The 15,955-nt window shown below is 37.0% G+C and overlaps 1 protein-coding gene and 1 long non-coding RNA gene across 2 annotated transcripts; one reads left to right on the top strand and one right to left on the bottom strand.

Moving 5' to 3' along the window:
• The first annotated feature begins 25 nt into the window (after positions 1-25).
• On the top strand, positions 26-2,834 carry LOC120186603. Its single transcript, XR_005522211.1, has 5 exons — positions 26-133; positions 224-287; positions 1,411-1,616; positions 1,916-2,013; positions 2,520-2,834. It is a non-coding gene; the product is annotated as an uncharacterized LOC120186603 (long non-coding RNA).
• A 1,501-nt stretch (positions 2,835-4,335) lies between these two features.
• LOC120186602 lies at positions 4,336-12,624 on the bottom strand. Its single transcript, XM_039190489.1, has 5 exons — positions 12,088-12,624; positions 9,858-10,229; positions 7,107-9,777; positions 5,076-6,770; positions 4,336-4,911 (listed from the first exon to the last, which is right to left on the bottom strand). The coding sequence occupies exons 1-4, from the start codon at positions 12,238-12,240 to the stop codon at positions 5,116-5,118; spliced, it is 4,851 nt and encodes a 1,616-aa protein (XP_039046420.1). The 5' UTR covers positions 12,241-12,624; the 3' UTR covers positions 4,336-4,911; positions 5,076-5,115.
• Between the last annotated feature and the right edge of the window lie 3,331 nt (positions 12,625-15,955).

The following is a 15,955-nucleotide window of genomic DNA, read 5'->3' as shown; positions in this document are numbered from 1 at the left end:
TTGAAATTTTGATGACTTTTCGTAGGACGAGGATTGCAATAGATTAAGACCACTGAGCTACAGAGGTGCAGATGTATTTGTCTTAGTTTTCTCCTTAGTTAGTCGAGCGAGCTATGAGAATGTACTAAAAAAGGTGCTAATCATGGATCTTGAACTTCTTTCTACGATTGTGATGTTTTATGTTAATGTTCTGCAATTCCCTAACACACTGATTCTTGGACAGTGGACCCCTGAACTTCAAAATTATGCCCCAGGTGTCCCTGTGGTTCTAGTTGGCACAAAATTGGGTAATTTTGCAACCGCATCATTAACATTTCCATAATCACTTCATTTTCAATCTAATTTGATCTCAATTTAGTTCCTCGCATTCTAGGCTTTGTAGTACAGTAGCATCGCCAGATATAGTTTAAAAGTTGAATGATATTCTTACTTTCAAATGGAGTAATATTTCTGACCGCAGCAAGTAATTGTTGCAAGCAATGAGCTTTGACAGAGATATATGAACAGTGTATTTTCTAAAACAGAAACTTCCAATTATGTATCTGAAATTGGTGATTTCAGTTCGGTAGTGAGTAGTGACTGCAAAGAAGATTCAAGTATGCGGTAAATATAATGTAGAGGTACCATAAGTGGAACTCATTTACACGTGTAACGGAAACTACTTGATGTGCTAGAGATTTGGTGACAAGTTATGTCCTATAGAGAAGGAAGGATAGAGATCGAGGCAGTTAAGTTTGGGAGAACAAATGAACAGAAAATATTACCTTGGATCTGCTAAGATGAGAGGAATTCATTTATGATTTCAATGCTATTTTGTTATAACCATTGGTCTGAACTCATGCTTGCTTGAATATCATGTGTTATTTTGATCTTGTTTTGATTGCAATGGCCATGCTCATCCGAAAGAGAAAATCAAAATTGAAAGCAGATGTAGTTTACAGAGTAGTTGTCAATTGCATCTGCAGAACTAGCTGATTACTTCAATAACAAATTTGGAATTTAGTGATACAATTCCAGTTAAAAAGCTTAGTGTCCTCTCTGTCATTTTCATTCTTGGGGAAAGAGTGTTCGTAGTACAGTTCAATATGCCTCCAGAAGTTTTTGCTTTTTTCTGGTGTTGCATTTTAAAAGTTCTGCTGGATACACCACTTATCCATTTAATCTACCACATGGACAGTTTACCGCTTTCATGTAGACATAAAAATTGCTGGTTATTTCATATTCTAAAAAAGGGATTATAATTTCAGTGAACCTGCAACTTTTATGGTGGTCATTTGAATTGATATTTGAATGATCATGTCCTTCAAAAGGTGCCTGTCAAAGTTGATTTTGTAAATTCAGCAACATTGTGACCTTTATGTGTCCGTATGGTGGATGGCATACTAATTTCTCTTTTAAAATGGCAAATAGATCTTCGTAAGGACAAACATTATCTGGCTGATCATCCTGGTTTGCTTCCTCTTAACACTGCACAGGTGTGTTTCACTCACTGGTGGTAAATGTAATAGATTTATCAGTGATTTATTATCTTAATCATCCTATCAAAACAGGGTGAGGAGCTCCGCAAACAGATTAGTGCTGCTTATTACATCGAGTGCAGCTCAAAAACACAGCAGGTATGAACTTGGGACCTACTCCCTATTAATGTCATTGGTAGACTTGGGTCTCTCAAGGACATCTCTGAGGAGCTCTTGGTGACCTGGTTATAGAAATGAACTCTTTGAACTTGATAACTAGTTAAACCATTATCTGTTGATGCATCATGCCATTTAATTAATAGTGATTATCCTATTTCAGCCTTCCCATTGATTGATATACTCTTTGGCTCTTTGCCTTTACGAGGTTATATCAAAACACAGGACATCCTTTATTTAATATATATCTCTATTCAGTTATGCTTTCCTTGCATTTGCAGAATGTGAAAGCAGTTTTTGATGCTGCAATCAAGGTTGTCATCAAGCCACCGCAGAAACAGAAGGAGAAGAAGAAAAAGCCTAGTCGAGGATGTCTGATGTCTGATGTCGGTGTTTCTTAAGTTTCTGGGTGCTTGTTATATTGCCATCTGATTGTCGAACATGTGAATTTTCTTGCATGACATTCTGTTTTATGTTGAGAAAATTTTAAAGCCACTGTGCCTAAGAGCAATTATTGAGGTACAAATTTATAGATATTATCCTGAAAGTAATGATTTTTAGTGCGTTTGAATTTTACAGCACTTGAGTAGTTTAGATATGATACGGCACATTAAATCTCTATGTTATCAACATTCGCACAAAGTATTTCCGAGTTGTGTCCGAGTTCATGCTTCTTAATTCACTTTGGTTAGGGATGGGAGTAGTTTCCTGTGTTCTAGTAAATCAAATAGAAGTTAGCAGCTTCTAACTTACCAGTCGCATTGCATGCTTTGCTTTTGTTTGACCTATTTTGTTCCACGCAATACTACTTGCACAAAATTTATCTTTCTTTAATCCAGAGCCTATAAGTTCCCAGGCATGATCATGTTTTTATTCAATTTGCAGAAACATCTTCTGCAGGAACTTTGTGCCTCCCAAGTGAAACCGATTGCTTTCCTTCAAACCAAAAGCTTGTGCTCCTCATGGTACCGCTATTCCAGTGTGTCTTCGCCTAGATATTCTTTTTAGTCAACAGGATCAAGTGAGTTTGCTTCTAATGGATTACTCAGCATTACTTCTCCCTCAAAATCGCACTGTGGTTGTTTACATTTACGGTCTACTTATAGTAAAAGAATATATATTCGACTGCTAATTTACTATATTGATTTCTTGTATAGAGTTTAAAACTTAAGTGGATTTATGGTTTCTTGTACTGTGCTTGAAAAAATGTGGTTAGACTTTTAATCCTTTTTTTCTTGGAGTAGAAATGCCCTATGTCTTGTTTTGTTTAGTCATTTTGTGACGCATAATTTCCTACAATTATGGATTCTTATTCAATTCATCGTGAGTGCTTTCGCAGTATTTGAACTGCATCATCTAGGCCCCTAGTTAAATCAAAACTTAAGCAATCTGTATTTCTTCTTTTTTTTCCTTTTTGGGGTACAAATTCACACCATATATTGATTATTATCGGAAAGAGCGTTTAGGTCAGCGAAAAAAGTACAAGGATGAAAGGCAATAAAAAAACCCAATAAATATGGTTAGAAAATGAAAAAACTAATAAATTCATATTTATAAGATCATGTTTATTTTTCTAATTTTCAATTTTCTAGTCTATCAATTTCAGTTTTTCAGCCATGAATGATACTATTTCTCATCAGTTTTATAGAAAATATATAGGAGCACAAACCAATTTACCTCAGTGATCAAATGATTGAGAGTAAATTTAGTACAAATACTACTTGTAATCACCTTTACTTAATCAATATATATATATATATATACACAAGTACTTATTTTTTAATTTTCTACATTCTTCATATTTTCAATTCTCATTTTACCAAGCAAAAAACCCGTGTGTTATCTTCTATTAGCCTTATGTCTTGGTCTGAGTTGAGATAGCATTTCTCTTCTACATGTCCACGGGGTTTTGTAAAATCCAAACATCTCGGAGATAAAGAGGAACTTATCAAACGAACAGCACTCTTTCACATACACCAGAAAGTCAGAAAAACATTGGGATAGCCTGGTCGTCAAATAAAACAAGCTATGCATAGGAAAGAAAATTTAAAGCTAAACGACTTGATGTCGAGTGAACAATCAGAGTTTCTACTGCACATCTTAACGTACAACACCTCTCTTTTTGTGCGCAATTCTGAGCATCAATATACATACCATGCATGTATATATACTAAACAAAATGGAAGCCCAGATTCCGGCCTCCATAAATTTGGACACTACAGAAATATACACAAATCTTAACAATTAGAGCAGCTTTCTTTCTCAATTCAATTGACACAAATTCCAGTCTTATCTTTACTTAAAGGGGTCACAATCAAACATACGTTCAAGCACTTGGTTCTAACACAGTCAAAGACGTGAACCGAAATGAACTGATCTGAAAAGAGCAGAACAAAACATTGCCATTATTATTTTTTTGATAGGAAAAACATTGCCATTATCTTCAATGAATAAAAAGAAACGTAGGCAAATGGAAATTTGAAGTGAATAAATCAATGGCTGATCACAAGCTCTATAATCCAGCCTAAAGTCTGTTCAACATACCTACTTCAATCGACGGCAAAATATTAACCCTGCAAAATAACAGATGACATATACTTGCACAATACACTAGTGTTTTGCTATTATCAAATTTCCCGCACTCTTAATAAAACTGATAGCAAGTCTGTTCAACATACCTACTTCAATAAACAGCAAAATATTCACACTGCAAAAGAACAGATGACATATACTTGCCCACACTAGTGTTTTGATATTATCAAATTTCCCTGCACTCTTAATAACATTGATAGCAAACAAACTTGACACCAATTAAAACAGTAGCGTATCAACTACAATTAGAGTTTATCAATTAAATAAACGATTTGAATACATCAACCACAGCAACTAACTCATGCCACATCAGAGAAGGCTTCAGTATAAAATTCGGTGACCAATTTAATTGGGAAAACAAGAAAATAAAAAGAGGGAAAAAAAAGTCGAGAAAGATATGAACTAAAAACCAATATGGGCACCAATTTTTAATGTCCGGGAAACATAAGGGCATGATTTCCATCAGTTATGATATCTACAAGAGGAAAATGATCTTTATCCAGAACGGGTTCAAGGAACAAAGCTTTGAATACCTCGAACAGATTCTTTTACAGTACAGATGATACATCGAAAAGGTGGGGGTTGCAGACTATGAACAACATCAAATGGCTCACTTACCACCCATCCTCTAGAGAACACAGGTTAGAAGACATCTGGGGGTTAGCCAATGACCATCCTTGAAGAACTGAAAAAGAAATAAACATTAAATTGGTCAATGAAGAAATCCATAGTTCTAATATCATTTCTCTCCTTGTGCACCATCAAGAGTGGGCACGGAAATTAAAAAATGGGGGAAGAAAAAATTAAGGCCCTGCCAAAAAGAGCTCAGAAGGAACATAAATGACTCACAAGCTTTAATGGGCCAGTAGACGGTGATATTCAATTATTCCTACTGCCATGAAGATTGCTTGTATCCATCCCATCCTCCCTCAGGTTCCTTCCTTTCCAAAACCCCACCTGATACGTGATACATTCTTGCTTGCTCCTCTGCCAGGGCCTGTGAACCGCCAACAGACAGATGCCTAGATGCAAGAGGTGCTGTCTCATCTCTTCCTTCAATGTCTGGGCCTCCAGGCCCAGCATTTAAGTCTAGACCTTGCCTTCCCCATTTCTTTCCACCCTCAGCACCACTATTATAACTGCTGTCAGGAAGGCTAACATAGGGAGGCCTTGGGTAATAGGGCAGAACTGCACCTGCAGGTCCCATCAATTGCGAATGGACTGGGGGGAAACAAAACCTCCCACCAGAAGATGAATCAGCATAAGTTGTTGAACTGCCAGAAAAGCTGGTTGAAGGAAGAGGAAAAGTTGTTCCAAAGGGAAACACAGGATACTGGAAAGGAGTAGATGGGAAGGGCCCCGCTGGTGCAGATGACAACACAGGTCCCCTGTAAATATCAGAATTATAAAGGGTGGCACCGGTAGGGGGGGCCAACACCCTTCCAAGTCCACCAGTTGCAACAATTGGAAAAGGATGTTCCCTATCAGACAAAATTGACGGAATAGTAACAGCTGAGTATTTATTCCCTGCAGGAAACCATGACGAGAAATTTTCCATCTCAGTATTACTTATCTGCAGGCCAGTAACTGGTGCTTGAGATAGCACGTTGCTGTTCCTACTATGATGGCTAAATAGTGATGGCACAGCAGTCACCTCATCCACAGTAGGTCCATCGTTCAAATCAAAGTCCCTGCGGAAACTTGCCCCACCATTAAGAATACGAACTGCTGACTTTACATGATGCATTGGGGAATCTATTTTACGACCACTGCCACTAGAGTGACCCAAATCGGCAGGCTCGTCAACTCTGTTCAAGTCAAGATCAAGCCCACCAGAGGAGCGATAGGGTGCAGAACCCACCAGTTCACTTTTCAAATCACGATTGTTTGAAAAGTCTGGTGCAGAGTCTGTAACATGACGATCCTCAAGGACTTTCTCATCACGTACATTCAAATCAATATCCAAGGGGGGACGACTCTGTTTCCCAGTAGTAGCATCAGGAATGGAAGTGTTACTTGTACCCAGAGGATTATCTAGACTTTTTCTGGGTTCAGCCGGCCGAAATGCACTTGTAGCTGCTGATCCCTTCCAACTAAGTGCCCCTTTAGTCCTTAGTAGGTCATTTAGGGGAACAAAGGGCCCTTTAGCAGCAGCAGCAACAGTTATTGAAGCAGGAAGGCTGCCCGAAACAGAAGAAACAGGGAAAGCCAATGAGCTAATTAATTGGACAGGAGCTGAGCATCCAACTACTTTCAAGTTATTTGGTTCCACAGATTTCCCCTCCTCTGCATTAAAGTCGATATTCAAGTCAAATTCTACTTTTGCATCTGTATCTGCGACACCTATACGAGGAGTTTCGATAGTAACTGATGTGCATTCTTCCGCTTCACCTGCTTCTACACCAGTCACCTTAGACCCCCTTCGTTTCTTAGATTGTTCTGTTTCCGGTAATGCCTTACAAGGAGATGGTCCACTAGGTGATTCATGACCCTCGCTACATTGCATGTTCTCCTGCATGTGCTTACCTTTCTGGGCAGTGATAACTGAGCCAAGACATTCAATTTAATTACCAGTAATTACATCCGTTATTTTGGTACTTTTATTAACGATGATAATTTTTAAAGGCATGACAACATAAGATTGTACCATGTGTCAATGATGGCGACATCATGTGTGTGTGTTTTAAAAAAAACCTTTAAGTTTTGAAAAAAGATTGTTAAAAGTACCAAAATAGTGCATGGAACTAAAGTTCGGTAGCAGCTTGGGAGCAAAACTTCTTTAGGTACCAACTTGGGAAAAGGTGCCTAGTTTAGGTATCAAATGTATAGTTAAGCCTAAAAAATGATAAGTACCAAGACAAATAAATAAAGAACCATTACCTTCCGACTCAGGTGTTTTACTGGCATGACTCGATGCATCAATCTCAACATCCTTCTCAGGCTTGGCTACATCAACATTTTCCAAAGTGATATCTTTAGTAGGACAAGTAGGCAATGCTTCTTTATATGTATCTTTGATGGAAAGTCCAATAACAACTGACAACTTCTGATGAGCCTGTGAAAATCTCTCCGAACCTTTGGTTGCAATTTTCTTGTTATCAACACCAACTTCAGTTGAAGGTACAGATGAAGACCCTTCAACCACTTCTTTGTCTACTTTTACAACTGGATCAATGACCTCTTCATTCACCACAGAAGAGCTCCCCTTTTGTTTAGCATCCACACTGCAATCATCATCCACTCCGACAGACTTTTTCTCCATATGCTCTTTGGAATCTCTAATATCAGTAGTTTTCTCCATACTGCATGCAGACATACTGACTAAAGCCGCAGTTATAACTTCCTTTAATTTACCATTTTCAAGGCATTGGTCCGCAATCTGAGGCAAAGTCATTATTGATGAAGATAAATTCTCATTCAGCTCTCCAAATTTTTCCAGAGCTGAGCCAGTCTTGCTGTCTGCATTTTTTTCCCAAGAATTACCAGCAGCAACACCCTGCTTTTGATAATGATCATCTGCACCATCAGCAGACTGATTTTGATTTTGATTTCGATCAATCTTACCCCCAGAATGAGTTTTTAATTTTGTATCATTTCCCGTGGAAGAATGCTCAATAAGAAGGGTATTTCTCAGCGGATAATCAATAGGTGAAGCCAAATTTGACTCAGAGAAGTCTCCAGTAGCCACACTAGCAAGCAAATTCATTCCGGCATCATCTCCAACTGGTAAGCACCCGCTTGCTTCGGAGTACTTGACACTATCAATTAAAGCATTTATGGAGCTAAAAGAAGCCTCTTGCAGTTTCCCTGATTTAAGTTCATTTCCAGATGACGAGGAAGCAGTTTTTGTAGCATCATCTGTTTTCCTAGAATCTTCTCCATTCCTACAGTCTTCTTCACCAGGAACAGCTGCAGGTGAACCATTTTCCTCGTCAGACCCAGTCAGCACATCTTTAAAGTCATTGATCTGCCAAGATTCAGTATTCACATTGCTGATAACATTTGCTTGATAACTGTCACTTTTCTCTTTCATATTACGATCTAATTGCTCAGGTTTCTCTGAAAGCACAAGAGAAGAAGCTCGGCTATTCATGACCGCATGATCTTCAAGAGATCCTCCACTGGCACTTTGTGCAGAACTTCTACCTCTATTTGGGATCTTAACAGTAAACTTATGACTGTTACTATCAACCATAGGCGGCTCCAACACCTTTTCACACGTTAAACCTGACTGTGATATTTTTTCTGAAGCAGGATTTCTGTGCAAAGAAGAATTTTTGCTTGATCCAGCTTCCCCTTGAACCCCTGATGTCCCTAGGAAATCATTAATGGATTTCCGGTGACGCGAAGAGCTACCTGAGATCTTAGCCACTGTTCCTAAACCATCGGGAGAACTTCTTGCATCCCCCTTTCCAGAAAGCCCCCCAGTCTTTCCATGATCACTAGAACAAGACTGACTATTATTATGAGACTGACTTGAACTGCTGCTTTTCCCATCCCTTGTGATTGCATGAGGGTCAGAGGTGCCACCAACAGGAGCATTTCGTGCCTCCCCATCTTTTAAGTTTGTACTGGCAGAAGCAGGTGATGTTGCTGCCTTCATAGGTCCTAATGATGCAGAAGCAGGCTTGGTTGTGGTTTCTCCTTGAGCAATCTTAACTGAACAAGTTTTGGAGGCAGAAAGTTGGATTAGTGAACTCTGCATGGCAACCTCATATGGTCCAGAGTGCTTGCTTCCACCATGAGAAACTTCAGAAAGACGAGCTCTAGCAGACCAGGGAACAGCCTGATTTGAACCAGACTTAGCATCCATCTCAGCCTCAACTCGTTTTTTCCATGTATCAACTAAGCTCCTTGCTTTCTTCTGTATTTCTATATTCTTATGACTACGTAAATGATTCACAGATTTGCCAATATTACACATTTGTAGAGCTGTAAGATTTACAGGGAGTTTATCAAGAGCTCGGAGCAAGGTTAAAAGAAAATCATCAACTGATCTATCATCCTTGGACCCGCTACCATCACCAATCTTCCCTTTGTGGACCTCCTGAAGCCATTCATCAAAAACAAGTAACCCTCTAAGCTGAACAAAATGACTAAGGCAGTCAAACTTATCTGTAGCTGCTATCATACAAGCAAGCATTGACCAGTTGACCAAATCTATTTTCTTCTCATTTCTCTCAGATAACATGAGCTGAACCAACTTCTCAACTCCCGAGAAATCTTCTAGTCCCCCCTTTTCAGCAATTTTTGCAATCTCAGATTCTAAATTAACTTCTGGTCTACCACAACCAGAATCCCCATCATCCATTTTACTATTGCATTCCCTTTTGACGGGCTCCAAGCTTTGATCACCACGCTCCCTCTTTTTCCCCTTACCCAGAGAGGGAAATGGGGAAGCACTATTTTGTATACTATCTGAGCCAGGTTTTAACTGTGATGTTGATGAAGGACCATTTATCAGCTTTGGAGAACGGCCACCCTGCTGCAATGCTGCATGCATCTCTAAATGCGACTTATACAACAGTTGATCTACTTCTTCTTGGCGTTCCTGATAATAAATAAAAATGAAAATATCGACTAAAAGAGTTTGACAGTAATAGAACATATGCAAGAGAATCTGGGACTCACATCAATAAAATCCTGATCAATTAGCCACCATAAACACTTGTTTGCAATGTCATAAACTCGCCGACACACAAATGAGCAAATCCGCAATGGAAGTTCAAAGTCTTTAGGAAGGAATGCAACTTTACAAGGATGGAGTAATGAGGCTGCAGGAATCTCATCCTCGTGAAAGGAATAAAAGATTTCGTTTGGCGCAGCTTCCAAGAGGATGCATTTGTCAAGCTTTACTTCAGCAGGTCGATAAAGCCAATTCACACACAAATTTAACTTGTTTTCTTTATCAGAAGTCAGACAGCGAATTATTCCAATGAAGGGTGGAGAATCTTGGGGTGGTTTGAAGAGAGCACAGTCACCAACGCTGATCCTGCGTCCATCCTGTCAGGTGCAAAACAGGCAATGTCAGTAAAGTAGTGAATTTGCAAATTTTATCAGTGAAAAAATAAAAGGAATTTATAATGAAAAAGAAATGCAAGTCTCCTATCAAAAAAAAAAGAAAAGAAAAGAAATGCAAGTTGTTCCACCACTCAGATATGTTGTGATTCCAATAACACAGCTTCATTAGATAAGAAAGACTTCTGAGATTCATATGTATGGAAAGAGATGCATACAACAACCATATAGAGCATTACCGGTCAACTTCTAAACAAATTCATGAAACAAATATGTTTCTCAGCAGTAAGATTTACATTCACATGGTGCAAAGCTTCAACAGATTTTAAACCATAATTTCAGTATCATTACAAAACTCAAGTGAAAATTGAACATAAATTATTCCCAAGTCACCAGACTGTACGTGTATTTAGAACCACAAAGGAAAACTTGACTATTCTCATATTGAATGTTCAATAGTTATATCATACCATCCTCAGTGAATTCTGGGTTATTTTTAAGATGCTCCTTATCTGGTTCCATTGACAACGTGCTAAAACATTTCTATAGACCAATTTTTCGTCATATCGTATGCTAGAAATAAGATATGACTCTTAATTACATACATTTCCTCATAATTTTACCAAGAGAACACCAGGCATAACAAAACTCATATATCCTCTCACTCATACGCATCTAGGTTAAAACCATGAATATGAAACAGGACTTGCATATTTCAATTTTCAAGTTAAGAATCAAATATTGCATTTATTGCATCCAAAACCATAAATAAAAGCATAACATAAAATGCTTCCGGTATATGCCTCAAGAAAAAGATTTTGAAGTATATATTGTTACTTGTAGTATTTAAGAAAAGTAAAACTCATTGCATAGGTTGATCCACCACATTAACACTATACCCTTTCTTCTTTACATACTAATACTTTTCCCAATTCTCCACCGCTATTAAATGACAAACTATTTCCTAATGGGCAAAATTACTTCATGATCAAAGATGTTCAAAATATGTGCAACATTTCACATTTTTGAATTATAACCTCGTGATTATTTCTCTGCCTCCAAAATGATGAACCAGAAACTAGTTCCTTACTGACAAGTTTCAAGATTCAAGCTGTCCTAACTTCAGAAAATTTTCCTAAGATTCTGAAAAACAATAACGCTGGTGATTACTTCTCCTTATCACTCCTTGATTGTAGGCAAACTCCAATAATTCGGCACATATACATTGATCTACAGTGTATTCAATATATCTATTATCTCCCAAACACATCTTCTGTCCGGAAATTCCTTCAGATTGGATAAATAAGAAACACCTCATTGCATGCTAAGCATCTACTCCTCGAAGTCCACAATTATAAATTTCAGACAAATCAATGGAAGCACCATATCATCTGTAGAATAGTTCGTAGTGTATTGAAAGATAACTAAACCATTCTGGTATTGCACGCAAAGATTTTTTTTTAAATGTAAATTGGCTCATGGAAACAGACTCTAATTTTACACTTTCACCTCAGCCAAACAATCCACCCAAAGATGAAAAGTTAAATGGCTTCATACTAATCAATGCTCCAGCTAATTCAAAGCAAAGGCAACAAAATCCAAGAAAATCAGAAGTAATTCGACACTTTCCACCATCAGTTAAGCCACCATCTCAAAATTCCCAAAAGGAAAAAGTGAACCACTTCATTTCCTCCAAATCAATCAAACAAAACATCTCTTATCAGCTCACCCGACCGAACAAAACAACAGCAAACAGAGAGAAAACACTAGAAAATAAAAGAAACCATGATAGAATCAAACGAAATTAAATCAAAGCTCAAGAAAATGTTTTAAAAAGGTATACCTTTGAAAAGAAATTAACGGTAGATGAGGAAGAAGAAGAAGAAGAAGAGAGAGAAGCACCACCATCACCACTCAGAACAGCCGTTGCACGTGTAGGGAGTGTCCACATGTGCCGTGCCTTTTTCCTCTCTTCACCTCCTCTCCGTCCATGCATAGCCTTGCATTTTCCTCTTCGAGTACCATCAACCCCCACCCCCTTACTTCTATCTTCAATTTCCTCCCCTTCCTTTCACTGATTCCGAACCCTAGATCCGCCCAAAAACCTACCTTTCACCATGTGCTAAAAAATCCCCCAAAATCAAACCCTAACTTTCCTGAATCTCAAATCCAAAACCCTAATTCCCTTCGATCGCGATTCACCTGTTTACCCGATCTAATTCAATCTCAGATCCGTCCACCACGTTCGATTTCGTAAGCCACCATTCAATCTATAGAAGAACAAAAAAAGATGACTAAAAATTCTAGAGAAAAAAATGAAAGGGGTTAAAAAATGATTGATTTTTAGAGGGAGAGATTAAAAAAAAGTACAGACAGACAGAGATGGTCAGATAGAAAGAGAGAGCGTTTTTATTTAAAATAAAACCCCGACAGATTTATTTAAAAAAAATTATGTTATACAAAATACGTGTAACAACCTTACGTTACTTAGACCGTGAGATCCATTCTACGTAGATGAACTTTTTCAAGTGATTTAATGTTTTGATAATTGACTGTGGAATAAATATTTAACGCAAAATTCATTTTAGAAAAATGTAACTAATTAGTTGCATCTTTTCAACCTTAATTTAAAAATTAAAAATTTTAATTTATTAAAATTGTAATTAAAAGAATGATTATATTTTAAAAAAAAGTAATTTAATTAAATACTAATTTAAATAAACATCCTAATTTAAATAAATATCGACCATTAATTTTAAAAAATTTCTCTAATTAAAAAAACCCTTGATTTTAAAAGATTTTAAAAATATATTATTAATTAAAATATTTCATAATTAAAAAATATTATTTTTAGAAAAATCAAACTTAAATAAATAATAATTTATAAAATATCCTAATTTATAATTGTAAAAAAATATAATTTAGATAAATCCTAATTAAAAAATTTAGTATTGTAATGTAACTTTAAGGTATATGTATTCATATGACCATAATTATTGTATTCAGATTTATAACTCTTAGTTTGTACTATTTTAGTTTTAAATTATGTGTCACAGAGTTTTAATTTATAAAATATTTTTATAACTATCATGTATTTTTATTCCGATACCATATCGTATGTTTTGAAAAGAAAATAAACAAATTTTTAAAATTAGGGTTGCTTCGATGACTCAATGTCACACATTATGTCTATTCAAATTTTGAATGGTACACTCAAACACTCACATCACACATTTTCAACAAGAATAAAAAATAATGACAGAAAAAAAAATAAGACAACATGCAATTAGGTAAGGTGGAATTCAATATATGATCCAAACACTTCAAAAAAAATAAATTGAAATAAATAAAGAAAACAATAAAAAACAAGAGAAAGATAGATACTTAAATTCAATCATTTTCATTGTCGAGGGGTGAAAACGATCATCGGAGAAAGTCAATCATCGCTGGGAAATTGAGATATCACCCTCGTTAAAGGTAAATAATGAAGCTATAAAGGCGTGCCAACATAAGATTGTACCGTGTCAATGATGGCGACATCATGTGTGTGTTTAAAAAAAACCTTTTTCTAAAAAAGATTGTTAAAAGTACCAAAATAGTGCATGGAACTAAAGTTCGGTAGCAGCTTGGGAGCAAAACTTCTTTAGGTACCAACTTGGGAGCAAAACTTCTTTAGGTAGCAACTTGGGAAAAGGTGCCTAGTTTAGGTATCAAATATATAGTTAAGCCTCAAAAATGATAAGTACCAAGAAAAATAAACAAAGAACCATTACCTTCCGACTCAGGTGTTTTACTGGCATGACTCGATGCATCAATCTCAACATCCTTCTCAGGCTTGGCTTCATCAACATTTTCCAAAGTGATATCTTTAGTAGGACAAGTATGCAATGCTTCTTTATATATCTCTTTATACAATTTTACATATATCTGAATGCATTTAACTACATTGGTTGAGACACCCGTTAACAGATGTAAACGTAGAAAGGAACAAGTATGCAGCAGATCTTCCCTCTCCTTCAAGCTTGATGAACAAACGTAACATATTTCAACATCTTGCGAAGCTTTCACCATGGCTCAATCTTGCCTGGAACTGTAACTTGTTCATCCTCATCGACCTTCTCACTCACCTATCCATCTTCATCACCGCATAGCCCTGCTGTTTTTCCATCTATTCCTTATACCAAGTTGTGGGCGAAGCAATTAACCACTTATCAAAAACCATTTGCTTTGGCAAAATGTAAAACATGTCCACAATATATTTAATAAGAGATTACTGAAAACTAACATACCGCTTCTCTACACAATTCGTTTGAAAGTAAACAAAAAAGCTGCAAATGAGAAACCAGTTGAGTGGTTGATGTATAGCTGAAATTGATTCAATAGAATCTAAGATAACAGTGATTCATCACTTGATCGACTGATAGGTGTAAACAGCTTCCGGTAATCGGATTTATTCCAAATATTCAAACTCGAACAGCAATCAGGATATTTAGTTGCAGATATATCCAATAGGTAGTGAGTTAAATGTTCCACAACAACATCGCGAAGTGGATTGAACAAGAATGCTAGCAACAAATAATGGAATGTAACTGACTGCATACAGCATGAATCTTTTTCAGTCCATGAGAAACCTGACTGAATTCTAGTGCAGTTCACAGGCAGAAATGTTTTCAAGCCAAGATTCAATACATAAATATAGCACTAGAAGATGAGCCCCAGAAGAATTGCAATGCATGAATTTAGCAACGCAATTCTAGTGAACAGACAAAACAATTGTATGCTCATTCTTGTATGCAGTTTATTTCTTGAAATATCAAACAATGTCAGTAATCAAACACCAAGGTTTAATGGGTTTGGCTTTCACTTACAAATTCCGAAGGAAAAACGAATTGGGTATCCATAAAAACTGACATAAAATTCAAAGGAAAAAACGAATTACCTGTCCAGCATGAAAAGAACTCGAGCGCAAGTACAAGCAAGGCAAAAAAAAGTTTATCACCAAAATCTGAAACTACCCTTTGGCTCAAAACTTCCCTTATCGCTCCAATCTGTAAAATTACCTTTCCCGCTTCTCTGTCAGTAGTGGTGTTATGTTCCCTGCTTCAATCTCTTTCCTTATCGCTCTACCTATCTCTATCGCTTCCATATCCCAGCTCTGAAGGCGAAGAAGAGGAAAATGGTGTTGATGGTGTTATGGTCCCTGCTCCTATCTATTTCATTATCTCTCTTCCTATCTCTATCCGCTCCCATATCCCAGCTCTGAAGGCGAAGAAAAAGGAAAATGGCGTTGATATTTTGTATGGGGTAGAGCAAAATCCCACAGTATTTAATACAGAAGGATTTAAGTCATGTGCAGGCCGCAGGCTTATGGATTTTGTAGGCTGTGGGGCTTTCGGTTGAATGGTTTGGGCTTTTGGTTCCTGGCTCACTTTCTGCGTGTGGGAAGAGATTTAGGGTTTTTATCCGGGCCTACAAAAATATTATATTATATTATTTATTTATTTATTAATATTATTATTAATATTTTTTTAATTTTATTTTTTGCAGGCCCAACTACCCACCATTATCTCAATTACATGCACCACCCACCTCTCCATAATTCTCGGCCACTACCCCCATTAAAAAACAATTCCCCAGTAGAGTCGTCAAGCTGTCGCAGTCGTCTTTCGGTTAGACCCGGAATTGGGCTTCGACTGGAATTGATTGGGTTA

The sequence above is a fragment of the Hibiscus syriacus genome, unplaced genomic scaffold, assembly GCF_006381635.1.
Source record: "Hibiscus syriacus cultivar Baekdansim isolate YM2019G1 unplaced genomic scaffold, ASM638163v2 tig00113716_pilon, whole genome shotgun sequence".
NCBI classification, from domain to species: domain Eukaryota; kingdom Viridiplantae; phylum Streptophyta; class Magnoliopsida; order Malvales; family Malvaceae; genus Hibiscus; species Hibiscus syriacus.
Note: the sequence above shows the minus strand (reverse complement) of the source record. Positions and strands in the feature narration are given on the sequence as shown.

Bases quoted from the DNA above. Each gene is read 5' to 3' on its own strand.
- LOC120186602 (XM_039190489.1), bottom strand. From the start codon at position 12,240: ATGCATGGACGGAGAGGAGGTGAAGAGAGGAAAAAGGCACGGCACATG. The intron at 9,778-9,857 runs GTGAGTCCCAGA...ATTTATTATCAG, and splicing joins TTGATCAGGATTTTATTGAT to GAACGCCAAGAAGAAGTAGA. The intron at 6,771-7,106 runs GTAATGGTTCTT...GTCTTGGCTCAG, and splicing joins TAAAACACCTGAGTCGGAAG to TTATCACTGCCCAGAAAGGT.